This window comes from Camelus ferus, chromosome 7 (assembly GCF_009834535.1).
Source record: "Camelus ferus isolate YT-003-E chromosome 7, BCGSAC_Cfer_1.0, whole genome shotgun sequence".
NCBI classification, from domain to species: Eukaryota; Metazoa; Chordata; class Mammalia; order Artiodactyla; family Camelidae; genus Camelus; species Camelus ferus.
The window spans coordinates 47,245,914-47,273,490 of NC_045702.1; the positions used below are offsets into that span (position 1 = coordinate 47,245,914).

The 27,577-nt window shown below is 40.3% G+C and overlaps 1 protein-coding gene across 5 annotated transcripts in view; it reads left to right on the plus strand.

The window, feature by feature from the left end:
• The first annotated feature begins 10,310 nt into the window (after positions 1-10,310).
• The window catches only part of CDCA7L (cell division cycle associated 7 like), a 38,284-nt gene continuing 21,017 nt past the window's right edge, over positions 10,311-27,577 (plus strand). The window contains exon 1 of one of the 5 annotated variants that reach the window (XM_032483872.1): positions 10,311-10,574. In XM_032483872.1, the coding sequence (XP_032339763.1) occupies positions 10,551-10,574 (24 nt within the window). In that variant the 5' untranslated portion in view covers positions 10,311-10,550. Of the gene's footprint in view, positions 10,575-10,741; positions 10,869-10,897; positions 11,012-27,577 lie in introns of those variants that run through there. The other 4 variants (XM_032483871.1, XM_032483870.1, XM_032483874.1 and 1 more) reach the window with 4 other exon arrangements.

The following is a 27,577-nucleotide window of genomic DNA, read 5'->3' on the forward strand; positions in this document are numbered from 1 at the left end:
TATTTCATTATTGCTTAATAGTAGTCAATTTTTGAATATGTTTGAGGATTAATGTATCCTATAAGTGTACATGTGTCTCTTCTATATCCTTCCTGATATTTGGTAAGCTTGGTCAAAAATTTCCCCGAGATAGATACGTTTAAAATCTCTCACCTTAGCATTATGGATTTGTCAATTTCTCTTTGTAACTCTTAAAATCTTTTCTAGATATTTGAGATTATTTTGGCAAATACACAAAAGCACATAATTATTATAAATTCTTTTCCATTTATTTTATATAATCTCTCTTAATCCCTATAGTACTTGTTATGAACTGAATAGTGCCCTCCCCAAATCCATCTGTTGAAATCCTAACCCCCAGTACCTCAAAATATAGCTATACTTGGAGGTAGAGCCTTTATAAAGTTAACTGAGATAAAATGAGGTCATATGGGTAGGCCCTAATCCAACAGGCCCTAATCCAATTTATAGAGGATGAGTTTAGGGCACAGAGAAAAGACCGTGGGAGGACACAGTAGGAAGATAGCCATCTGAAAATCAAGGAGAGAGGGCTCAGGAGAAACCAAACTTGCGAACAACTTATCTTGGACTTCTGTTCTCCAGAACTGTGGGGAAAAAATTTCTGCTGTTTGTCACCCAGTCTATGGTATTGTGTTATGAAAGCCCTAGCAAACTAACACAGTGCTTTTTATCTTTTATAATAATACTATACTAGCTTCCTTTTGGTTATTATTTGTGAGGTATATTGTAAAGATTGGTAAGAAAGAACAAATGTATGGTTATTTATAGATGCCATGATTGTATAGATAGAAAGGCTTATGAGATTTTACAAACATTCCTATACTAATAAGTGAATTTGGCAAGATTTCAGAGTCAATATACAAAAGTCATTTACATTTCTGTACACCGGCAACAAACAATTGGGAAATGAAATTTGAAAAGAAATCCAAGTGGAGATGAAAAAACAGACAATTGAATATATAAACTGGGAGTCCGTGGATGGGGCTGAATAGAGAAAGAGCTTAAATAGATCAGGGAAGTGGTCCCAGGATCCGTCTCTGGGCATCCTGACATTTATAGGTCAAACAGAAGTGAAGCCAGCAAGGGAGACTGAGCAGGAGTTGCCAGTTAGAAGAACCAGAGAAGACTGTCTCAGAAACTGAGAGAAGCAGTGTGGCCATCTGAGTTCGTTGCTATTGAGAGGTCATGAATGATAAAGACAGGTAAATGACCATCTTATTGGCAACATGGATGTCTTTGTTAATGCTGGCTGAAGTCCAATTAATCTGAGTTCTAGAGAGACTAGGACATAAGGAAATAAAGATAGCTGCAATAGTCTACTCTTTCAGAATGTCTTGTTGTCAAGGACAGATACGGATTAGTAGCTGGAGGCTGTTGAATCAAGGGATGTTTTTCTTTCTTTCTTTCTCTCTCGACTGTTTCAGTGTTCATAGGCCATAAGGAATATTCCAATAGACAGATGGAAATTGATTACAGAAGATAAGGAAAGGGAATTGAAGAAATAAAGTCCTTGGGAAGAAGAGACGAGATGAAAGTCAGAGCCCCAAGCTGAGGGTCTGTTCTTTGATAGAATCAGAGACATGTTACACACTTTGCAAGAGGGGAAGCAAAAAGTACAGGCTCAGATATAGCTAGGTTGGTCTGTCTGGTGACAGGAAATTGAAGGTGCTACCATATAACTTTATATGTTTGCCATTACATCTGAGAAACGGTCATTAGCTGGCATTGATGGGGGCATGGAGTGAATGAGATTGCAGAAAAAACAGAAGTTGTAAATGTGAAATAGTATTTGGGAAAGGAGGAAAGTAAACACACCTGGGGGATACGATCAAATTGCTGAGGAATATTGAGAACCTGCCTGAAATTTATGGTTATGGAATTCAAGTGAAACTAGATTAAGTTCATCTGCTTTGGTGCAGGCATGAAGAGGCTGGGATGTTTGGGTTTAATTAGGGATGACATTTTGATGGGCAAGTAGGACACAAGGAGAAAAATCTAGGGAGCTAAAGTAAGAAGGTGATTAACATGACATGGAATCCAAGTTGTTTAAGGAGGAAAGTGAAGCCACGAGACAAAGATGGGTGGTGAATGTCCTGTCATGGGTCAGTGGATTGGAGGTTTTAAAGAGGTTGAAATGATGCTGAAACAGGAGTAGTAGAGCAGGTGAGCTATTGATATGGGAGGTGGTTGGCAGAGTGTGAGATGCTTAGAATGACCATTTGAGAGGTGATGCCGGTAGTAGTGATGACAAGCTCACATGTATAATCATGGGAAGGAGTGACTAAGGTGAGGTGAAAGAAAATGTCATAGGAGATGCCCAGCTATTATGCTTGCCTCTTAGCTACAAACTCACCCTCTATACTTTCTCTTGGGACTTTGCAGATCATTTTTGCTTTGCCAAACAACTCCCTGTTACTCTCTGCCGATAGAGCTGTCTAGCAAGAGACTGCAAAGCTGGAGGAGAAAGAAGGGGCTTGCTCCTTCCTGTCTGTTTCCTGTTTCTATCTAGATTACCCCCAAAATGTTTCTTCACCCAGGCAGCAGTTCCTCCCCATAGCAGCAGCAGTGTTCAGTTAGAGTTCTTCCTACACTTGCAGAACCAGCTTTATTGAGCCCATCTCAGAGACACCAGCATCAGCCAAGCAGCACAGCTCTTCAGAGGTGTGTGCTTTGACTCTTCAGGCCCTCCTCTTAGGGTCTTATTTCTTATAATCCTAGCCTCCACCCTTCCCTCTATCCCAGCCCTAGGGATGGTAGCTGCCTACTGCAGTTGCTGTCTCTGTGATACCTTAGTGGTCTCTTTTCACCTTTTCAGTTACCTTGTTAAGAATTTTGTACCTAGCTAACAATTCCTCATATTGAATTCTCTCTGTTCAAATAACTGGCATGGTTCCCATTTCCTGACTAGGCTCTGATTGACACAGGATGTGAGGATGTCAGGAAACAGAATACTTGGATGTTGATGTCAACAAGAATGGTGACAGGAATAAGGGTAAAGACCAAGGCAGTGACTCAGAGGTGAAAGTAATCATGAATGTGAGGGAGTGAACACTGCAAGAAGGGGGACATTAGGTGTTAAAGTCTGACGAATTTTGTATACTTAAATATTTAACTTGCAGTCTTGCTCCCCATGATTTAGGCTCCAAAGTGACTGCACTTAAAATCCACCAAGTTCTTTTCATAGGTTCACTTTCATGATATTTTCTCCTTCTACCTGGTGAAAATTATAAGTCAACATCTACTCTCTAGGTTGGCATTTCTCAAAGTATAGCCTGAGGACTGTTTGCACCAGATCTACTCCAATGCTTGTTAAATGTGCAGATTCCTGGACTACACAACAGATAGGCAGACTGAAAACTGAAAAGTGTCCCAAGTAGCACGATTTTAATGTTAAAACCAGGACAGTCCTGGGCAAACTGGGGTGGTTGGATGGTTGGTCACTCTAATGCCAAACCTACTGAATCCAAATCATTTGTTTATTTTATTTTTTATTGAAGTGTAGTTGATTTATAATGTTAATTTCAGATGTACAGCAAAGAAATTCAGTTATATATATATGAAAATATATTTTCAAATTCTTTTCCCTTATAGCTTATTATAAGAAGTTGAATATAGTTCCCTGTGCTATACAGTAGATCCTTGTTGTTTGTCTATTTCGTATATAGTTATGTGTGCCTGTTAATCCCAAACTCCTATTTATCCCTCCCTATCCCCTTTCCCCTTTGGTAATCATGGTTTGTTTCCTGTGTCCATGAGTCTACTTCTAGTTTGTAAATAAAATTTGTATCTTTTTTTTAGATTCCACATATAAGTGATATCATATGGTATTTGTCTTTCTCTGACTTACTTCACTTAGTGTGATAACCTCTAGGTCCATCCAAGTTGCTGCAAATGGCATTATTTTATTCTTTTTTATGGCTGAGTAATATATATATATATATATATATATATATATATATATATATATATATATATATACACATACACACACACATACACACACACACACACACACACACACACACACACACACACTACATCTTCTTTATTCATTCATCTGTCAATGGACATTTAGTAAATCCAAATCTTAAAGGGTAGGGCAGATATCTACATTTTGAACCAGCACCTCAGGTGGGTCTAACATGAGAATCACTACTCTGGGTATCTCTGGGCTTGAGGGTCTATGTGGTCCTCTTTTCTTCCAGGCTTCACGTTACTTCCATATTGAGAGGTGTTCCCCAACAAAGGTAGAGTGTCTCACTTTCTTGTCATGGAATACTGTAGAAATCCTAGCAACCTCCCCCACTGCTGATAGTGAGATCTTGAGTATAAAAAAATTGCATCACACTTCCTTCGCTGTCTTCCTTTTGTGCTTAGAACAAAATGCACTTCCAGTGATTTTTCATGGTAGCGTGGGCTGGCTGTGTGTAGTAGAGGCCTTTTTCCCTTGGATATCACTTGCACGTATCCAGTGCTTAGAGTCAGTTTAGGTTGCCATAACAAAATATGATAGACTGGGTAGTTTGAACAACAGAAATAAAAGAACAATGTACAAAAATCAATTGCATTTCTACATAGTAGCAGTGAACACATGGCAGCTGAAATTAAAAACTGTTATAAATACTATTTACAATTGCTTCACAGAAAATGACTACTTAGGTATACACTTAAAAACATGTACAAGATCTAAATGCTCAAAATTATAAAGTGCTGATAGAAGAAATCAAATAAGACAAATAGATGGAAAGATATGACTTGATTATGGATTGGAAGAATCAATATTGTAAAGATATCAATTCTCCCTCAATGAATCTATAGGCTTAATGTATTTCCTGTCAAAATTCCAGCAAGGTTTTATGAAGATATAGGCAAGCTTATTCTTAAATATCTATGGAAAGGCAGAGACCCTAGAGCTGTTGAAACAATCTTGATAAAGTGGGAGGAATCACTCTCTCTGATACGAAGGCCTTTACACCACATAGTACAGCTGCACTATTCAGCCGCAGTAATGAAGACTGTGATACTGGCACAGAGGTATCAATGGAACAGAATAAAGAACCCAGAAGTGCTCAACTGACTTTTGACAAAGGTGCCAAAGCTATTCAATGGAGGAGGTATAGCCTTTTCATCAAGTGGTGCTTAGTCTATTGGATACAAGGGGATAAAATGAACCTTGACCTAAATCTCACACCTTACACAGAAAATGAACATAAAATGGATCACGGCCTTAAAAGTAAAATGTAAAACTATGACTGTTTTAGAAAAAAAAGTGATAAATTGAATATCAAAATTAAAAACTTCTGTTCTGCAAGATCTCATGTGAAGGGGATGAAAAGACAAACTAAAGACTGGCAGTGCAAACTGCATATCTGAAAAAAGGCTAATGCTTGAACATAAAACAAATCTCAAAACTCAACAGTAAAAAAACCAAACAATCCAATTAGAAAATGGGCAAAAGACACAAACATTTTTATCAAAGAGGCTATAAAGATGACAAGGGACAGGGTATAGCTCAGTGGTAGAGTGCATGTTTAGCATGCATGAGGTCCTGGGTTCAATCCCCAGTTCCTCTGTTAAATAAATAGATAGATAGATAGATAGATAAATAAGTAAGTAAATAAATAAATAAGACAAAGCACAAGCATATATGTTCAATATCACTAGCCATCAGGGAAATGTAAATTAAACCCACACTGAGATACTGCTATACACCTCTCAGAATGTGTAAAATAAATAGTGACAACACCAAATGCAGAAGATATATTTGAGACAGGATATTTGATCCTGGAGAGGAGACTGGATCATTCAGACATTGTTGGTGGGAATGTGAAATGGTATGCTGGTCTGGAAAAATTCATCAGTTTCATGTGAAACTGAACTTGCAACTACCATAAGGTCTAGTAAGTGCACTCTTGGGAATTTATTCCAGAGAAATGAAAACTGCATTCACACAAATGTCCATAGCAGCCTTCTTTGTGATACCCTCAAACTAGAATCAGCCCAGATGTCCTTCCACAGGTGAATGGTTAAAACCTGTGGTACATACATACCATGGGCTACTACTCAGGAATAAAAAGGAACAGACTATTTGATAGATACAGCTACTTGGCTGAATCCCTAGAGAATTATGCTGAGTTTAAAAATCCAATTCCAAAAGCTGACATACTATTCTCCAAAAGGTTATGTAACATTTTTTAAATTATAAAAGTTTAGAAATGGAGATTTAGATTAGTGGTTACCAGGGGTTAAGGAAGTCAGGGTATAGGGAGTGAAAAAGTGGGAGTGAGGTGGTTGTGGTTATAAAAGAGCAACAGGATGGATTTTGTGATGTTGGAAGTGTTCCATATCTTGACTGTGGTGGTGTACACACAAATCTACACATGTGATAAAACTGTATAGAACTAAATACACACACACACACATACATGCAAGTCAAACTGGAGAAATCCGAATTGGATTGGTGAACTGTATCAATGTCAATATCCTGGATGGGACAATGCACTATAGTTTCCCAGAGTGTTACTATTAGGGGAAACTGGGCAAAAGATACTCAAAATTTCTGTATTATTTCTTACAACTACCTCTTGTGGAGAAGAGAAAATTTCCCTTCTAGTCCTCTTGGTTCTTTTGGCTGGTCTAATTAAATAGACACAATACAGATTAACAGGGGGGAAATCCCAAATTTAATTTTTTATGTACATAGGTCCCATAGGTATGGCACCTCAAAAGTGACTGAAGCAGACTGTTTATATACCTTTTTAGACAAAGAATCAATTATTTGTGAAGATTTGACAAAACAAAGGGATTTGGGCTTAGACTAGCAAACTACTGAAGACTTAACAGTTTATTGATACAGCATTCCTCTACTGGAGCCCTACCTCCAGAGGGAAGGATGAGTTCCACCCTCCACCCTCCACCCTCCAAGTGGGGAGGATACCTCCCCATGGGAGCTTTTGTTTCCTGCTCTCAGGAGAGCAAAGGAGTGTCAGTGTTCTCAGACTGGCTCTTTCTCAAGTAACTTGAATTCAGAATAATCACTACACCAAAGTAGCATATTTTGGGATGGCTTGCCCTGAACCCTATCAATGTGATTCTACAGTGATCTCAGTAAATATTTCAACTAAAAACGACAGTTAGAGGTGTATTTCAACCCTATTTGTGTCCCCAGAGAGGACAAAAGAAATGATCTACTTAAAGATGGGCTGTTTGTCACCAGACCACACGATATGTTATTTGCAGTACTAAGTCGGGGGTGGAGGTGTTAGAGATCTCCAGTGACTACTCAGTGCCGGCTGAAATATGGAACAATGAGGCTGCACAACAGCCGTGTGGCTAGAGAGACTTGAGATCAAGATGCTGGAGCAGAAGCTGTCAGCACAAATGTTTTTGCTCAGTTCCAGGGTTTCAGTTAAAAGATCTCATGAGCATTAAAGACACTTAAACACTTACAAGCACTTTCAAGTTTTACCCAGAAGTTAATAAACTTCAAAAACTGCTAATTTTAGCATGTGATTTTTGACTAATCTATTTCAATAATTTAGTTTGCCTTTTTTTTTTAATTGAAGTATAGTCAGTTTACAATGTTGTGTCAATTTCTGGTGTACAGCATAATGTTTCAGTCATACATATACATACATATATTCGTTTTCATATTTTTTCCACTATAGGTTACTATAAGATACTGAATAGAGTTCCCTGTGCTATACAGTAGAAACTTGTTGTTTATCTGTTTTATATATAGTAGTTAGTATCTGCAAATCTCGTCCTCCCAATTTATCCCTTCCCACCCCTTTCCTTCTGGTAACCATGTTTGTTTTCTATGTCTGTGAGTCTGTTTCTGTTTTGTAAATAAGTCCATTTGTCTTTTTTTTTTTTTTAAGATTCCACATATAAGTGATACCATATGATATTTTTCTTTCTCTTTCTGGCTTACTTCACTTAGAATTTCAATCTCCAGATCCATCCATGTTGCTGCCAATGGCATTATTTTATTATTTTTTATGGTTGAGTAGTGTTCCATTGTATAAATATACCACAGCTTCTTTATCCAGTCATCTGTCAATGGATATTTAGGTTGTTTCCATGTCTTGACTATTGTGAATAGTGTTGCTATGTAGTTTGCCTTTTTTATTTTTTTTAAGAGGAGTAGAAAGCAAAAGATGAATTTATGATGTCAAGTAAATGGTTTGCTTGCATTGACTTTTCTTTCAGTTTCAACCTTGTGACTGAATTCACTTTTTGGCTGTAGCATGGACACTGTTTTACTTTTTCTCAGAACATGGTTTTTAGTCTATGAGTACATCCTACCCAGGCATTCATAGTCGATAGAACATGATCAGTTTCTAAAAAGTTGAACTCCTCATATTCTTATTGTCCTGGTTTCTGTTTGATTGTTTTGCTTTTCTTCCGACACTGAGGGAAGTATGTTTCAAGCTTCAAGTATAATAGATTCTGTCTGGGCCATCACATCCCCAGCTTTCCTAAGGAACTGCAAAAAAGATGTGTCCATATATAAGAAATCCTCTTTGCCTTTCCTAAGCTCTGTGAAGAACTGAAAGCTCTGGAATATAAAGTGCTTGAAAGTTGGGAGAGTTCAGGATGAAAGTGAGAGGAAAATGGAATGGGAGCTGTAAAGAAAGAGGCAAGAGAGCAGCTGGTATGTTGCTTTTCTTAAAAAACAAAACAACTCAAAGATATAATATTTCAGCATATTTGATAGGCGTCTGGTTGATATAGTCCATCCCCTGTCTATAAGAAGAGTGTGGTAAGGCTCTGCTTGCAAAATGACATTCTGTAATGAGCCATATTTAACACTCCTTCAGAGTAGATGACTTCTTGTCCGTATTTCATAGACAGATATGATTGGCTTTGGAAGTAACGGTGAGAAAAGCCCAAGTCCTGTAGTACTCTTTCCTGAGCCCAACTTGGCTATTATGGTTATTGCTTTCATTATGTAATCTTAAGGTTAGACCTTGAATTTTATGCTGTCAGAAATTTCCCAGTGCTGGGCTCCCATTAGCAAGGTCAGAAGCTCATTTGGACTCAAAACTGTAAAAGAATCCAGCCATGATAAGTGGGTCAGTACTTAAAGCTGTTAAAGACATGGTGATCAGATCATGCTGAGAGCAACCACCTGGGACAATTTAGCCACATTAAAGTCTTGACCACGTGGAGATTTTGGAAAAGCGAGATGAGGTGTGTGTGGTGGTGGGGGTGGGAGGGAAGATCTTGGAAAGAATGCAGGAATATCTGCTACAGGTGGCCCTAAATGGAAAAATAATTATTTTCAGAAACACATGGGGAGAAGAAACCAGGTGCCAGATAGGCTTTCAGCAAACCTGCTCGTTGCAGGACAACGTCATCTGCCACCCTCCCCAACACCTGGTTCAAATCTTCCAAAATCTCCACCCACTTAATTCTTAACTCTTCATACCTGAACTTTAAGAAGTCTTTCCTGATCTGTGCCAAGTCCGCCTATTTGACACCCCCATAGTACTACTTACCTTTTCCTTCATGGCCTCTATCATAGCTCCAAATTTACATTATTTGCATCATTACTTTTGAACTTATTATCACCATTATTTACTAACGGTATTATCTGAATTGTTTAATTATTAATTAAATTAATTATATTACTATTACACTTATGTACGTCATTACTACATTTACACCACATCGGTGGCTGGCTCCCAAACTGTAAACTTCAACAGAGCAGGGACCTGTTTTGTTCACTCATATGTTCCTAAGCTTAACACAGTGCCTGACACACCATAGGTGCTTAGCCAATATATGTTAATCAGTCTTCCTGACTTCTTGAACTCTGTTTAGATGGGCTAGAAGGCCTATGCGTATAATAGTATGGAACAGGCCGTCTAAAATTCCAGGGGCGGGGTTCCGGTTTCCTACCCCGGGGGCCTAGGTAAAGAAACCGAGGTTGCCTATTTTGCAAAGAGAACACTGAAGCCATCGTTTTAAGAGACGGCGGAACCCCGCCCCTTTACAACTACAAGACCAAACAAGCTGAGAAGCAGCCCTGAAAGGTTTTTCTGGATCAGAGACACCGATTGCAGCAGAGGTTCTGCGCTCCAGGGTACTACCTGGAATAAACCCTGCAAAGATCCGGCTGGCGCTGCGCCGGGACTGCACCCTCTCATTTCTCCCGCGCGAAACCGGCCGGACGGCTCCACTCCCTCCCTCCGCTGCAGGGGGGAGTTCGGCGCCCCCAGACTGGCAGCCACCTCGCGGAACTCCCAGCTGCAGCCCCTTATCGCGCAGTCCGCAAAGTGAAGTTCACAGGTCGCGAAGTTTGGGTCCCTAAGTGGAGCGTAGTGGGCGGACGCCGCGGCGCCGAGTGGGCGGTGTGGCGCGCTCCCCCTGTCCCGTGCAGAGTGAGCCCCTCCCCTGGCCCGCCGGAGCTCCGGGTGGAGCGCGCGCGCTGCGCCGCCGCGGGCGTTCTCCGTGCAGCGGGCCCGTGCCAACAAGCTCCCGTGGCCGCGAGCTGGGAGGAGGCCGGAGCCCCGCGGGGAAGAATGGAGTTGGCGACTCGCTCACAGGTAAGGGTCCAGCCGCCCGCCGCATCCCGGACGCACTCCTGGCCTGCCTTCCTTTTGCGCCCGGCCCTGCGTCCGCCTCGGTCTGGAAACGTGGCCCTTCGCTGCCGCGTTGTGGATCGGGCGCGCCCAGTCTCGCCGACGCCGGAGAGGGCGCGCCCTGCAGGTGTGCGCGGTGGGTCACGGTTGTGCCACCCAGACCAGAAAGGCCGGGCGTCCCCGCACCCTGGCGCCCGCCGCCGTCCCGGGTGGGGCCTCGGGGGTCTCAGGCCGGGCCACTGCTTCCGCGAGCCCCAGGTGTGGATACTTGAGGGTAGTGCGAACGGGAAGGCGGCCGGGGCGCAGCGACTTCGTTTGCGGCGCTTGTGGGTCGGGGGAGGGGGAAGCTTTTTTGGTCGCCACCCCCAACCCCGCCATTTCTCCGGGAATTTGGCATAGAGGTAAGGAAGTTTAAGAGCAACTTTCTTTAGAAAAAAAGGTTGAAAATCAGACCAGTTCAACTTAGATAATAGAGTTAAAAGGAATTGCCGTTGTATTTGTTCTAGTGCTTTTGAAATGTTTTCAAGGAACTGGTAACTGTTTGGAGGAACTGGCAGCGTCATTAGACCAAGTTAAAAAACAAAAAGCCCCAGGATCTCAGATCGTATCTACAGCACCACTCAAATTAGCCGTTATGGTTTTAACTAGGTTTTAAAAATCTCGTGAACAAGCACCTGAGAGTACCCAAATGTTACAGTGGGTGGTGGGAATGTCGACTTGGCTTCAGTTTTTTTACTTTTTAAGGAGAACTTTCCTCTACTTTCTGGTAATGAATATACATATTTAATTAAGACGTAAGCCAGAAAAACTTTTTCAAACGAACTAAAAATAAAACTTTTAGAAAGGGAAGGAAGCAGCTTGTGGGAGTCCGAGAGATGCTTTGTGTGAGAGTTGGCCTTTTTTCTTTTGTGAGCGCCTCTGACTCACTACTTCCACCTTACCTTTGGCTAGTGTGTACTTCTTTTCTCCACCTGGGTGCTGGGTCTCCCCAAGAGTGGTGCCTGAGCGCATGCAGCTGTCACCTGCTTGAGGCTGGCGGCACATTAAAGACCGTCGCTTTGACCATTTAGTGATTTCTGAAAGGCTTCCTCGAAGTGGACACTTGAGAAAAATCTACGGTTGTGGATGTTTATGAGGAAGTGTTTCACATTTCTCCAATGAAGGGAGGTTTTAAAAGCAAGGAAAACAAACTTAACTCAAGAAGGGTGGGACAGGCTTAGTTTTTGTTTTTTGTTGCCACTGGACTTTACCATATAATTAGTATTCTATGCTTTTAGGAGGTTCGGGTCTCTCCAGACTTAAACCCTTCTGGAAGGAGCTTTGAGCCCCTTGTGAATTTCATCAGCCAATGTATCTTGATGATATGTCATTACTGAAACTTTCTGTTCTGCTGCTGCACCATCCACTACTTGTATACATCGTTCTTGCTTAGGACATTTAAAATGTCCCAGAATGTGTAGTTAGAAAAGAACATTTTACTGTCAGATAATAAGGCTAATTTTTGGTAGCTCTAAAATGTTAAAGTATGTATATGTGGAGATAATCCACAAATTATATCCGACCCATTATGCACTCATTAGGGCAAACTACTTTATGTAAGATAATCAGGGTTTTTTTTTTTTTTCTTGTCAAAAGACGTAATTGTCAATGCAAATTAAGATGTGTGATGATTTTTCCAGTAGAAATGTTCCTGTTCATCATAATTTAACTGAGCATATTCGTTTCTTCAAATTAGTGGAGAGTGGTTTGCGAGGTGGGCAGGTGACTGTATTAGAGCCCTGAATGAGCACTGCAGGCGCAGCAAGATGTTAAATTCGTGTGGTTCCTCCCTGTATCCCAGCCTTATGCATGAAGCACTGTGATGACCGGCTGAAGGGGCGTGGGTGCACACTGAAGGAAGGCTTAGCTGGTGCCCAGTGGGTTTTAATCTCATGCATACAACGGATGTACTTTCCATCCTTTGGAAAGTGCAGAGCTGGAAGGGGCTTCAGAGTAAAGGAAACTAGGAAGGGAGGAAGAGAGGAGACATTCATATAAACTCTGAACTCCTTTCTAGCCTCTGCTTTTCTGCGGCCTCACCAGTGTGTCAGATTTGATGTCCTCTGACAGTGATCATACCTCCCATGGGCTCTAGTCCTTGTTGGACTGACCACCATGTCTTTGTGCTTTTGTAATGAATGACAGGAATGATGCCCAGTAGAGGCAAGGGGATGGTCCTTTACTGAGAGTACTCAGCAGTGAAGCTCCCAGAGGCTGGAGGATGGGACTGCCTCAGCTTCCGAGCAGAGCAGAGAAACCGGGAGGTCTTGAATGTCATTGTGGTCCTTTTATTCTCCTCTAGCGCTAAGGTGTAAGTTGGACACCTAGAGAAGGAAATGCTGCTAAATGTTCTCGTGAATATACATGGAGCATACTGTTTGGAGGAGTAAAGGAATTTTTCTGATACTGACCTCACAGCCAGAGTGGACCCTTCTGATCCTATGGCTTAAAATGTGTGCCCAGATCCTCAGAAGCTCGTCACACAGTCACATTGTTCGTGACTTCTTAGAAGGCCAGCACGATGATTTGCCATTTTAATAATCCCATATTCAGAAGGCTGCTTGGTCATCATGTGATGCACTGCTGACCTCCCATTCATAGAAGAGCTGAATTCTCAGTGATCGGGAGAAACCTCAGATAGTACAGCAGGTCTGATCTGGTCGGGTACACAGGACAGAAAACCGTAAGATAACTTACATGACTTAAAACAGTTTAGGAATATTACAGTAAGTTAACGAAGAACAATAAAGCCATTCAGATAGAATAGTCTAGGCGTGCTAATTTTATTTTATTTTTTTTTACACTTTATATTTTTATTGAAGTACAGTCAGTTTACAATGTTGTGTCAATTTCTGGTGTACAGCACAATACTTCAGTCACATAGGAACATACATTTGTTCTCATATTCTTTTTCACCATAGGTTACTACAATACTGAATACGGTTCCCTGTGCTATACAGTATAAACTTGTTTATCTATTTTGTATGTATTAGTATCTGCAGATCTTGAACTCCCAATTTATCCCTTCCTACCGTAGCCCTTCCCGCTTGGTAACTAAGTTTGTTTTCTATGTGAGTCTGTTTCTGTTTTGTAAGTAAGTTTGTCTTTTTTTTTTTTTAGATTCCACATATAAGTGATCTAATGTATTTTTCTTTCTCTTTCTGGCTTACTTCACTTAGAATGATATTTTCCAGGTTCATCCATGTTGTTGCAGATGGCATTATTTTATTATTTTTTATGGCCGAGCAGTATTCCGTTGGATAAGTATACCACAACTTCTTTGTCCAGTCATCCTTTGATGAACATTTAGGTTGTTTCCATGTCTTGGCTATTGTAAATAGTGCTGCTGTAAACACTGGGGTGCGTTAGGCATGCTAATTGTAAATTGCTCTTGAGAATTCTCTGTTCTCCATTACTGAGCTATAGTTTAGGATTGCTACCTCCCAGATACAGTCTTGTTTCATAAAGAACATAGCTTTATGTGTCAAAGTGGAATTGATACAGGCTATGTGGAGGAGGCATGGAGATAAGAAAATATTTGTGGAACCATTTTATTTTCTTTCTGAAAAGCAGTGGTTGGTGTTTTCAAATAGGACCATTCAGAGGCGTATGTGGCATACACCTGAAGTTAACATGTAGCGCCCTGTGAGTAGTGCAAAAAGGTGTGGTAGAGTCTCACAGTGAAAAGGGCCAAAATTTTAGTTCAAATAATTGATGGCTTCCTGCCTGTTTTCCTTCATGATCATTCACTGATGACTGAAGGCTCCCCTGACCTTAAATGGGTTAGTCCATTTGTCAGATGTTCTTTGAGCACCTACTGTGTGCTAGGTATTGTTAGTGATGGTGAAAGAAACAAAGATACAGAAAACCCTGTTCTTTCCCCAGAGCCCCCCATCAGAAGGTCCCTCTGGAACTCTTGCCTCTTCTGCCTTTGCCAGAGCTCAGCTGGCTCCCGCTCTGTGCTGTGGGGACCTTGGTGGTCTTGGATTTGGGGAATGGAGATGACTCTTAGGGGTCATCCTTCCCCAACCCCCTCCCACCCCCTACTCTCTAAGGAAGGGGAGCAATCACTTTTTTAAAAAAGTTTTGCTGTGCTAGGTACTAACATGAACAGATTTAATCCTCACTCTAGTTCTGTGAAGCAGGTTGTATTATCTGCATTTTAAAGATAAGGCTAATAGAGTGATTTGCTCAGGGCAACCTGGCCAGGAGGGAGCTGAGCCAGGATTCTGTTCCTAGAGCTGGGGCCTGACTCTTGTTGCTAGAATCATGGGGTCTTGGTGGGTTACACAGCTTTCACTGAAATGTTATGAGGCTAGAAATCCTCTCCCAATTTACGGTGCCATTGAGATGATCAAGGACATGCCAAGTTTAACAGGACTATTTAAATGGAAGGGGTTGTCAGCGCTTTGAGGTATTCTCATGATACCATTGTGCTCCTCCCTTTAAGGAGAAGGGCTCGGGTGTTAACAACAGCTGGTCTGGTTCTTTTTAAAGAGCTGGCCTGGTTATGCTTTTAGTGGGATTCCTTGGATGCTGTCTGTAAAAGTCAGCTTGGGAATATGAATGAGATCCACAAAGTTTTTACAGAGAAATGATTTTTAGATGGATTTTGTCTTGTCCAAGTAGTACCATGTTCATAGAAGCTGAAAAGGAAGCAAAAATGGAACTACTACTCTACCTCCCTACTCCCTGGGCGTCATTTTCTAGGTGTTTCCTGTTCAGTGTTTGCCTGTGTTCGGTCACCAGTTGTGCGTAACTTTTACAGTATGGTTGCTGTTTGAATTTTGCTTTCTTCAGTGATATTGCTACTATTTTTTCCGAGTAGTTTGAAGGTTTTTAGAGATTTCATTTTTAATAACTGTAATGTTTGATTCAGATGTATATTTTTATGTATTTTCTGTTGAAAACATGTTTATTAGTAAATAAATAAATCTAAGAAACTTCGCAATAAATGTCTTGGGAGTGGTGCAGACCTTATGCCCTGTGTTGGAGTCAGCACGGTTTTTAAAATTGCTGTGTCTTTATCATGTACTTACTATCTGGTAGAAGGGATGTGCCTGATTTTCAATGGATGGGAAACCTCTGACACGTTTTCCTAAGGCACTTCCCCTTTTGTTTTGCTGTATTAGCTGAGAGAAAGCAGTTTTTTGCTTAGGTTAGAACCAGGGCTCTTGATCACTGGCTTAAAATAATGACTGTTTTGCTCTTGAACTTAGTGCCCCTAACTTAGGCTTTCTTTGGTCTCGCTTTTTTTTTTTCTATACATTTTTACTTTTATTTCAAAACAGCTTAAAATTTTAGACAAGTGATTTTCGTATGTAAAATTTTTTATTGACATATACTTAATTTACAATGGTGTACAGCATAGTGAGTCAGTTATACATATATATTCTTTTGCATGTAGGTTATTACAATCTGTTTAGACCACAGTTGCCTGTGCTACAAAGTAGGATCTTGTTGTTTATTTGTCATCTCCTAGACGGCAGTCCTGAAAAAGCGTTTTTCATGCAAGTTTGGATGTCCAGAGTTCAAACAGGAGGTTCACTTATTATAAAATGATTTCTGAGAGCTAAAAAATACATACGTTTCTTGATGTGGGTGCAGTTTGTCAAACTTCACCAAGCTGTTCACCTAAAATCTGTGCGTTTTCTGGTTGCATGTTGCACTAATACATAAACAGAATAGTACATCGAATCCCGAAGTGTGAGTCCTGAGGCCTTTGCTTCCAGACAGCCCAGGCTGTCAGGTATGTGGTGACACCTTCCCAGGTGTACCTGTATCCTCAGGACTGGGCAGGGATCCCTTCCCACAGACCCCACATCCTGCTGTTCCTCCAGACCCTCCATAGTAGCAGCACAGCTGTTCAGACAGCTCCCCAATCTTTCAAGCTCTGCTCCAGGAGGGTCCTGTATACCTGGCGAGTGCCTTGCATTTGTGAATGAGTTCTGGCCTTCCCTCAGCTGCCTGCTGGTCCACCTCCTCCTCTTTTAGGAGGGCCCAGGATTTACCCCAGGATGATGGCCAGTCACCCCAGAGCATGTGGCAGGCCAAAATGATAGTTATCCCAGTGTATGAAGGGCCTGGCACATAGTAGGTGCTAAATTTTTGTTGACTCTTTTGGAGAGATGGCTTAGGGCTGTCGGTGTGTAGTGAGTGCAGCTATGAGTTAGGACACGCTGCAGCATCCCTTAGCAGGGCTCCTGGCAGTTTTCTGTTGGACTAACTAGTGGTGGAGGCCAGTTCCTGCCTGTCGCAGAGGCCTGGAGGGGTAGCAGTCCCACCCTGCCTGTGCAGGAGATTCCTCATTAATCTCCGGTCTTGTCTTTAAAAGTGACACCTAGTCCATGATACAGTTTTGTTTATTTTAATACAAAAATGCTATTTTAAACTACTCTTCTGGGAGAAGAGTTCCTCTCTCCTGTCCCACGTTTGGTCCTGAAAGCCCTCTGGCTGTCACTGAATTCCCCAGCTGAAGAAGCATGGAACTGCCAGGTAGAAAATTTAGAAATCATACGTTTAATAAACCCTGAAATAGAAAGGGTATTTCCCCACTCCGCCTTCCCACCATCTCTCTTTATTGAAAGCTCCCTGACTTGGAGGGCATTTAAATACCTTTCTTTGATACTGAAATCCCAAAGGATGTTTTTTTAATGCAAAATGTATAGTGCCCTTTGTTTTATTCTCCATTAGCATTGGTTTAAAATGGAAAGTTAAGAAAAGTAAAAGTGCATTTAAAAACCATTGTTTGTTCTTCATTCCCTCTCTTTGTTCCAGTGGTTGACCCCTGGGCATTTTTTATTTGGGGAGTTTTTAATGAAAGTAGTGGAAGGCAGTGGGCCCTCATCCAGCCTTACTTACACAAGCACGTGGCCTCTTACATAAGGCTCTCCTTTCTCACTTAAAACAAAAACAAAACCAAATCCCACCTCATTCTCTTTTCCCTCACTGCCAGATTCAAAAACTCACTGAAAAGAGCATCTAGTTGTCCTCGTGACCTTCATCATACTAAGTGGATCTACCTTCCCGCTTGTGATTGGGAGCTGAGCAAGGCCACCCTCTCAGGGAGTGTGTGCATGGACCGCGGCACAATGGCAGGAGCCAAGTGGTGTCAGCAGCCTGCTCAGGCCGGCGGCCCGGGGGTTGTCGGGTGTATTTTCCGCTAGCAGGGCAGAAGTGTGTCAAGAGGATCCCTGTATAAAGGCTTCCAGGGCTGGGCTGAGGGATGAAGAGCCTTTCCCCCACCCCCATCAGTGTGAAGATCTCTTCAGCGCTTGTCTGGACTGAGCACAGAGAAAGACAGGCACCTCCTGCCTCAGTGTTCTCCAGACTCCACCTGTGAATTTCCTGCATGTCCTCTTCCAGGCTGACTGTCCCGCACCTGTGTGGCTGTGGCCGACCTTGCGGCTCCTAGGATTCTTACTGACCACCACCCCACGGCTGGGTCCAGTGCCCTCCTGGGCTGACCTCCCTGTTGTTGGCATTTATCACCACATTGAAACTGACTACAGGTTGTCTGTGTCACCCCACCGCCTGTGGCTCATTGCTCATCGGATTCCTTAGCATGATGCCAAGCACATTTTGGTACTATTACACTCTGTAATAACTTTTGATGATGAACACTGTCACAGTGAAGGCGCCTGGAATGCTTTCCAGTGAGAGCTGGGAAGCCGTCAGGGCTTTGTACTGTTGTCATTCTTATCTTTCTGGGTAAGTGGGAGGAATGCATTCTCCTGGCCTTTGAAACAGGCTATTTGGTGTGTTCTGGCCGATGAAATGTGAGCAGCAGTGTTGTTTCTCTGGGTGGGATTCTGTTAAAGCCAGGGCATCATTTATTTACTGGGTCTCGCTCCCTCTGCTGCTGCCTCTGCCAGCACTCCTGGCAGTGGTGGCTCTGTTGGCCTGGGTCCTGTGTGAGGACAGTGTGCAGTAGAGTGTGGAGTGGTTCACCTGGCTGGCCTAGGACGGACATGTCATATGAACAAGGAAGAAACCTTTTGTGTTTTAAGCCATTGAGATACGGAGTTATTTGCTGCGGCTTTATCCTGTCCTGACACTCAGAGACATGCACATTTCAGTTTGGATTCACTCTGTGCTTCTCATCTAGTGAACTGGGGTGGTGGTGGTAATAGAAATACGTAGGCATCTTTTGGCTTGCTCTTGTGGGGTGGGGCGGGGATGTGCCCGTTATTTAATTCGGACTTCAGGGATAGCAAGTGCCCTGTGGCAGCCAGAAGAGTCCAGGAGGAAGCCACCAGAATGTCAGTAGCAGCTTGTTGGAACTGAGAGCAGTCTAGTCCAGTTTGCTAATCAGTCTTTTAGAGGAGAAATCCTAACAGTGGCTTCACATTTCCTATCTGCTGACCTTTCTAGTAAAGGAAATTACCCAGCACTTCCCAAGTGGTTTGGCTCCCTCCCCTCCCAGGACTTCTGCCAAAACGCTTCTTCTTCAGCTTCTCATCTGAATAGCTGTCCTCAGCTCTAGACACATACATGTCTGTAAATTTCCTGCCACTTACATTTTCTCTTTTAAAAATAGCATTGATTATTTTTCTTTTGCCTTTTTTTCCTGTGGTAAATACACATAACGTAAATTTGACTGTTATAACCGTTTTCAAGTGTATAGCTCAGTGGCGTTAAGTACAGCCACATTGTTGTGTGACCACCACCACTATCCACCTTGAGAACTTTTTCTTCATCCTAAAGTGAAACTCTGTACCCGTTAAACATTGTCTCCCAATCCCTTCTTCCCCTGGCCCCTGGTAACTACCATTCATTCTACTTTCTGTCTCTATGAATTTGACTCTTCTAGGTACCTCCTGTAAGTGGAAACGCACAATATTTGTCCTTTTGTGTTTGACTTCAGGGTTCATCTGTGTTGTAACATATATCATAATTTCATTCTTAAGACTGAATAATAATCCATTGTATGTATATACCATGGTTTACTTCTCCATTCATCTATCCATGGACATGTAGGCTGTTTCTGTCTTTTGGTTATTGTTAATAATGCTGCTGTAAACATTGGTATACAATATCTGTTTGAGTCCCTGCTTTCAGTATTTTTGGACATGTGCCTAATGTGGAATTACTGAATCATGTGGTAATTTTGTGTGTAATTTTTGGGGGGAACCACCATATTTGCTACAGTGGCTGTACCATTTTACATTTCCACCAACACTCAAAAAAGTTCTAATTTCTCCACATACAAACAGTTGTTTTGGTTTTTTTTTTTTTTTTTTTTTTTTGATAATAGCCATCTAATGGGTATGAAGTAGAATCTAATTATGGTTTTGATTTGCCTTTCCCTAATAATGAGTGATGTTGAAGAACTTTTCACGTGCTTATTGGCCATCTGCATATCTTTGGAGAAATGTCTATTTAAGTCCTTTGCTCATTTTTAAATTGGGTTGTTTTTTGTTGTTGAGCTATATATTCTGGATATTAATCTCTTATCAGATACATGATTTGCAAATATTTTCTCCCATTCTGTAGGTTGCCTTTTTCATTCTCTAGATAGTGTCCTTTGGCACAGAAAAGTTTTTCATTTTGATCAAGTCCATTTTATCTATTTTTTTCTACTGTTGTCTGTGTGTTTGGTGCCATACCCAAGAAACCATTGGTAAATCCAACGTCATGAAATTTTCTGTTTTCTTCCAAGAGTTTGATAGTTTTAGCTCTTACATTTAGGCTTTAATGCATTTTGAGCTTTTTGTAGGTAAGTTAAGGATCCAATTTTATTATTTTGCATGTGGATATACGGTGTTTTCAGCATCATATGTTGAAAAGACCGTCCTTTCCCCATTGAACAGTCTGTGCATCCTTGTCAAAAACCGCTTGACCATCTGTGCAAGGGTTTATTTCTGGGCCCTCTATTCTGTTGCACTGGTCTCTATGTCTGTCTTAATGCTAGGACCACACTATTGAGATTACTGTAGCTTTGTAGTAAGCACTAAAATCAGTAAGTGTGAGTCCTCCAATGCCATTCTTCATTTTCAAGATTGCTTTGGTTATTTGGGGCATGTTGAGAATCCATATGAATTTTAAGGAATGCTTTTCTATTTCTGCAAAAAAATGTTGCTATGATTTCGATAGGGATTGCATTGGATGTATAGATAGCTTTGGACAGTATTGTTATCTTAACAGTGTTAAATGTTTCAATCCATGAACATATATTTTTCCATTTATATATGTCTTCATTCATTTTGTTCAGTGATGTTTTATAGTGTTCAGTGAACAAGTCTTTAACCTTTGTGGCTCAAGATAATTCCTAGAGGTGTGTGTGTGTATGTGTGCGCGCGCGCATGAGCTTTGATAAATGGAATTGTTTTCTTAATATCCTGTCAGATTCTTCATTCTTAGTGTATGGAAATCCAACTGATTTGTACTGAATTCATTAATTAGTGCTAACAGTTTTTGTAGAATCTTTAGGGTTTTCTACATATGTAGTCATGTCACCTGCAAACAGATAATTTTACTGCTTCCTTTCCAATTTGGATGCCTTTTATTTAATTTTCTTGTATAATTGCTTTGGCTAGAGCTTCAAATACTATTTTGAGTAGAAGTAGTGAAAGTGGGCATCCTTGTCTTATTCCTTATTAGGGGAAAGCTTTCAGTCTTTCACCGTTGAGTAGGATGTTAGCTGTGGGTTTCTCATATATGGCCTTTATTTGATTGGTGACGTTTCCTTCCATTCTTTGTCAAGTTTTTTGTTTTTAACCATGAAAAGATGCTGAATTTTGTCAAATGCTCTTTCAGCATTGGTTGAGATGATTGTGTGGTGTTTTATTCTTTCATTATGTTAATGTAGTGTAGTACATTGATTGATTTTCACTTGTTGAACCATGTTGCATTCCAGAAATATATCCCACTTGGTTGCCCTGTATAATCCTTTTACTGTGCTGCTGAATTCAGTTTGCTAGTATTTTGCTGAGGATTTTTGCATCATTATTCATAAGCAATATTTCCCTGTACTTTTCTTGTAGTCTTTGGCTTTGGCTTTGGTGTCAGGGTAATACTGGCCTCATAAAATCAGTTAAGAAGTATGTTCTTCTCTTAAATTTTTTTGAAGAGGTTGAGAAGGATTGGTGTTAATTCTTCTTGAAATGTTAAATATAATTCTGGTCGTGGGATTTACTTGTTGAGAGGTTTTTGATTATTGGTTCAAATCCTTACTAGTTAGAGGTCTCTAGCTTTTCTGTTCTTCAGGAGTCAGTCTTGGCAGGTTATGTGTTTCTAGGCGTTTACCCATTTCATCTAGGTAACCCAGTTTGTTGGGTTTTTAGTAATCTTTTATTATTTTAATTTCTGCAAAATTGATAGGAATGTCTCTGCTTTACTTCATTAATTTGGATCTTTTTTTCCTTAGTCAATCTAGCTAAAAGTTTGTCAATTTTGTTGCTATTTTCAAAGAACTAACTTTTGGTTTTCTATTGTTCTTTCTCTGTTGGTTTTATGCTCTTTATTTATCACTGCTATGATCTTTATTATTTCCTTCCTTCTGCTACCTTTGGGTGTAGTTAACTGTACTTTTTCTAGTTTCTTATGGTATAAAATTAGTTTTTTGGCTTGAGTGTTTCTTTTTTAATATAAGTGTTTACTATCAATTTCCCTCTTAGCATTGCTTTCTCTGCATCCCGTAAGTTTTGGTACATTTTGTTTTTGCTTTCATTTGTTTGAAAGTATTTTCTAATTTCCCTTGTGATTTCTTCTTTGACCCACTGGTTTAAGAGTGTTGTTTAATTTCCATCTATCTGTGAATTTTTGTTTTTCTTCTGTTATTGATTTTTGGTTTTCTTCCCTTTTGACTGGAAAGAGTTTGTATGATTTTAATCTTTTAAATTAATTCTTATTTTGTAGCCTAACACATGGTCTGTCCTGGGAATCTTTCTTGTGCTTTCAAAGAAAATGTATAGTCTCCTCTTACTGGGTGGAGTGTTCTGTGTATGTCCATTAGTTCTAACTGGTTCAGTGTTTGTTCATTCCCTCTGTTTCCTTATTGATCTTCTCTCTGGTTGTTCTATCCATTATTGAAAGTGGAGTATTGAAGTCTCCAACTATTATTGTAAAACTATTCTCCTTTCAGTTCTGTCACTGTTCATTTTATATATTTTGGAGCTTTGATGCTTGGTTCATACATAATAATAATTGTAATATCTTCTTGGTGAATTGATCCTTTTATCCATGTGTAATGTTTTTTGACTCTTACAGTTTTTTCACTTAATACCTACTTTGTCTAATAATAGTATCTATCTCTTTTTGGGTTACTACTTGCATTAAATATCTTTTTCCATTTCTTTGCTTTGAACCTGTTTGTGTTTTTAGATCTGAAGTGAGTCTGTTGTAGATTGCATATAGTGGGGTGCTGTTTTTTAATTCATCTGCCAATCTGTGTCTTTTGATTAAAGAATGTAATCCATTTGCATTTAAAGTGATTACTGATAGGGAAGGACTTTTTTACCTTTTTTTTCTATATGTCTTAGGTTTTTTTTTTTTTTTTTTTTGACTCTCCTTTCTTCCATTACTGCCTAACTTTGTGTTCTGTTGATTTCTTTGTAGTAAAATGTTTTGATTCCCTTCTTACTTCCTTTTGGATGTATTCTACAGATATTTTCTTCGTGGTTATGGGAATTACATATAATCTAAAATTTCAAAAATCTAATTTGAAAGATACCAGTTTAACTTAAGTGGCATACAGAAGCTCTGCTTTTATATAGCTCTGTCCCCTCCTTATGGATGTTACAAATTACATCTCTATGCATTGTGCATCCACTAAGAGATTTATACATTTTTTTTAATCCTGTAGAAAATAAAAAGTGGAGTTACAAACCAAATTTACAGTGATACTGGGTTTTATATTTATGTATTTACCTTTACCTGAAAGCTTTATATTTATGTATGTCTTTGCGTTACCTCTGTTCTTTCATTTCAACCTGAAGGACTCCCTTTAGGATTTTTTTATAGGCGCGTTTCCTAGTAATGAACTCCTTCAGCTTTTGTATATCTAGTAGTGTCTTATTTCTTCCTCGTTTTTGAAAGGCAGTTTTGCCAGATAACAGAGCTCTTGGTTGACAGTTTTCACTTGCAGCACTTTAAGTACATCAGCCCCCTGCATTCTGGCCTCCAGAGTTTGCTGAGCAATCAGCTTGTACTCTTACTGAGGATACCTTGTATGTGATGAATTGCTTTTTTTCTCTTGCTGCTTTCAACATTCTCTCTGTCTTTCAACAGTTTGATTAAAATGTGTCTCAATGTGGATCTCTCGAGTTTATCCTAGTTGATATTCATTGAACTTCTTGGATTTTTATTATTCATGTCTCTCATCAAATTTGGGAAGTTTTCAGCCATTATTTTGCCAAATGATCGCTGATTCTTATGCTTCCTCAGTCTGGTTTTGAACCCCTCTAATGAAATGTTCAGTTTCGTTACTGTATTTTTTCAGCTGCAGAATTTGGGTTTTTTATTCCCATAATTTCTGTTTATTGATAGTGTTCTTTTGCTTATGTATCATTTTGGTTTCCCTTAACTCTTTGTGTTTTCCTTTTGCTCTATGAGCACATTTAAGGCAGTTCTTTGGCTAGTAAGTCCACAGTCTGTGCTTCCTCGGGGATAGTTTCTACCAATTTATTTTGTTCCGTTGAATGGGTCATGTTTTTGTTTCCTTGTGTGCCTTTGATCTTTGTTGAAAGTTGGATGTTTGAAAACATAGGCACTTTTTCCAGTTTCTTGCATTCTTGCTGTGTGCCGAGGAAGTCATTCCTTGATTAGCTGGACATGCTCTGAGCCTGAAGGCTTAAGGTCGTCTCAGATCTTTTCTGAGTGTGAGTCTGGCCTGGACTTTGTGGCTTTCTCTGTTTCCCCATATACACGAGGAGTTTTACCCAAGCATCTCTGTGGGGATTTGACAGTCTGTTCTGTTTCACATGCATAAAGTCTTGTCCCAGACACCTGCAGATTTGTTGTCCCCTGAGTTTTACCCAAGCTTCTCTGTGGGGATTTGATAGTCTGTTCTGCTTCTCATGCATAAACTTTTGTCCCAGACACCTGCAGATCTGTTGTCCCTTGAAGCTTTCATGAGCAATGGCTGGAGCTTTTCCTCACCTGAGACCAAGTGAGGTGAGACAGAGACCTTCAGGCAGCCCCCTGACTGGTTAGAATGTTGCAGTCAGTGTCTGCTTTGCTCTCTTCAAGTTCAGGGGAACTGGGAACTCCAGAACAAAAATTGCCTTGTGGAGGGGGTGGCACAAGGGCGAGTAAAAATGCTAGTTTCATATCATTTTGAAAGTGACTTTTTCTTGATTGGGTTTTTTCTTGGTTGCTGTAGACCTTTGACTATTTCCCAGAACCTGTAAGATTAGTTTAGCCAGTTTCTAGTTGTTTTTATGTCTCCTTGGGGGAATGAAGGCTTGGAGCTTTCTAGTTGTCTCTTGGCTCATACCACTTCCTGATTACTATTTCGATGAATTTCCTAAAAGCTTGTAAAACGCAGAAAAAAATACAAAGAAATAATTAACAGTGATCATTAAGAACATGCATTGATCTGAGTGCTTATTGTGTACCAGGCATTCTCTAGAGTGCTTTACATGTATTATTTTATGTAATCCTCATCGTCATTCCATAAAGACCACTATTGTCTGCATTTGCAAACGAGGAGACCTGTCCGTGGTCACTCAGCTTCTGGGTAGAGCCATGAATGGTAACAAAACAGTCTGACTTACGAAAAAAGCTCTTTACTACTCTGCTAACTTTCATAATCTCACTATCTAGAAATAATCACTATTCAAATTATTATATGTAACGTTACAGTTCATTTTCATTGTTTTAATGCCTACAAATGATAGTACTTTTTAAAAGCCATTTAATAAGTATCTATTTTATTTATTCAACAATTATTTGTGTTCCTCCCATATGCTACTCACTGTTTTAGGCTCTGGATACAGTGATGAGCAAACCAGAGTCTCTGTCCTCATGGCTTAATTTTGGTGGGGGATGCTAATAAGAAGTGTGTTTTACATAATATATATATATATAATATATATTAATTATATAATGTCAGATAAACATAAATGGACTGAAGAAAAATAAAGGCAAGTAAAGGGCTAGCTGCTCTTGGTGTACTGCTTTAGGAAGAGTGGTCAGGGGTGGTAGTCCTTACTGAGGAGACACTTGAGCAGGAAGACCTGAAGGTAAAGAGACTGGCTTTGTCTGTCTGTAGAGCAGGCAGAGGCCTCGAGGCAGGAATGTGCTTGGTCCCTTCAAGAAATAACAAAGGGACTGTTGTGATTGGAGGGCATTTGAGCAGGCTGAGTGGAAAGGCATGAGGTCCTGGAGGGACGGTGGTGTGTGTAGGGGGGGAATCCTGTGGGGGCAGGGGAGTGGGAACTTAATTCAGAAGGCCCCGCAGCTGCTGTGCGGAGACAGGCCTGTAGAGGGAGCTCTGGGGAGCTTGACTGTGTGCTTGGCACTGTGCTCCGTGCAGACAAGACAGACTAGTTGCCGTGCTGGTAAGGAGCTGCAGTCTGCATATGATTCAGAGTACATGGTAAACCACTTGCCTACTTTCACATAATTGTAAGTATGTTTGAATAGTGAGAGAACAAGTCTTTAGTTTATTATAATGAGTTTAGATTTTAAAGATTTAGGAAAAATTCACGTAACATCAAATTAACCATTTAAAAGTGAACAACTCATTGGCATTTAAGTACATTCTTAGTGTTGTACACCCACAGCCTCTGTCTAGTCCAAAGCATTTAATTACCCTAAAGTGAAACCTTTTGCCTGTTTAGCGGTTGCTCCCCATTTCTCTGTCCTCCAGCCTCTGGCAACTGTTAATCTGCTTTTGGCTTCTGGATATTTCACCTAAATGGAATCATATTATATGTGACCTTTTTTTCTTACTTAGCATGTCTTCCAGATTTATCTGCATTGCAGCATGAACAGGTACTCCATTCCTTTTTATGGCTGAATAATAATCCATTGTGTAATATATATTTTATGGCTGAGTAATATTCTATTGTATATTGTGTATACTGCATTTTTTTTAATCCATTCGTCTGTGCTGGAAAGTTGGGTTATTTCCACCTTATGGCTACTGTGAATAGTGCTGTTATGAACATGCATGTGCATGTATTTGAAAGACCTATTTTCATTTCTTCGGTTATATACCCAAGAGGGGAAGTGCTGGGTCATATCATATGGTAATTCTGTTTGACTTTTTGAAGAACCACCAAACTGTTTGGCATAGCGGCTAAACCATTTTACATTCCCAACAGCCATGTACAAGTGTTATAATTTCTCCATATCTTGGCCAGCACTTCCCCCGCCAACCTGTGTTATTGGATTAAAGCCATCCTAGAGGATGTGATGTGGTACCTGGTGATTTGTATTTCCCTAATTACTAATGATATTGAATATCTTTTATGTAGTTGTCCATTTGTATATCGTCTTTGGAGAAATGTCTGTCAAGTCCTTTTCCCATTTTTTGAGTGTTTTTTTGTTGTTGTTTTTGCATTGTAAGAGATTTTTGTGTTTTGTGGATATTAAAGCCTTTGTAAGAAACTGCCAAATTGTTTTCCAAAGTAGCCCTACCATTTTGCATTTCTCCCAGCAGTTTATGAATGTGCCAGTTGTTCCACGTCCTTGTCAGCACTTGGTATTGTCATGTTTTTTTAAAGACCTTCTGTTAGGTAGGTAGTTGTATCTCGTTGTAGTTTTATTTTGCATTTCCCTAGTGACCGTGGATGTTGGACATCTTTTCAGGTGTTTGTTTGCCATACATGTATCTTTGATGAAGTGTCTGCTCACCTCTTTTGCCCATTTTTAAATTGGGTTATTTGTTTTTATTATTGACTTTTTGAGAGTTCTTTGTATATTCTTGGTATAGGTCTTAGATAAATGATTTGCAGATATTTTCTCCTAGTCTGTTGGCT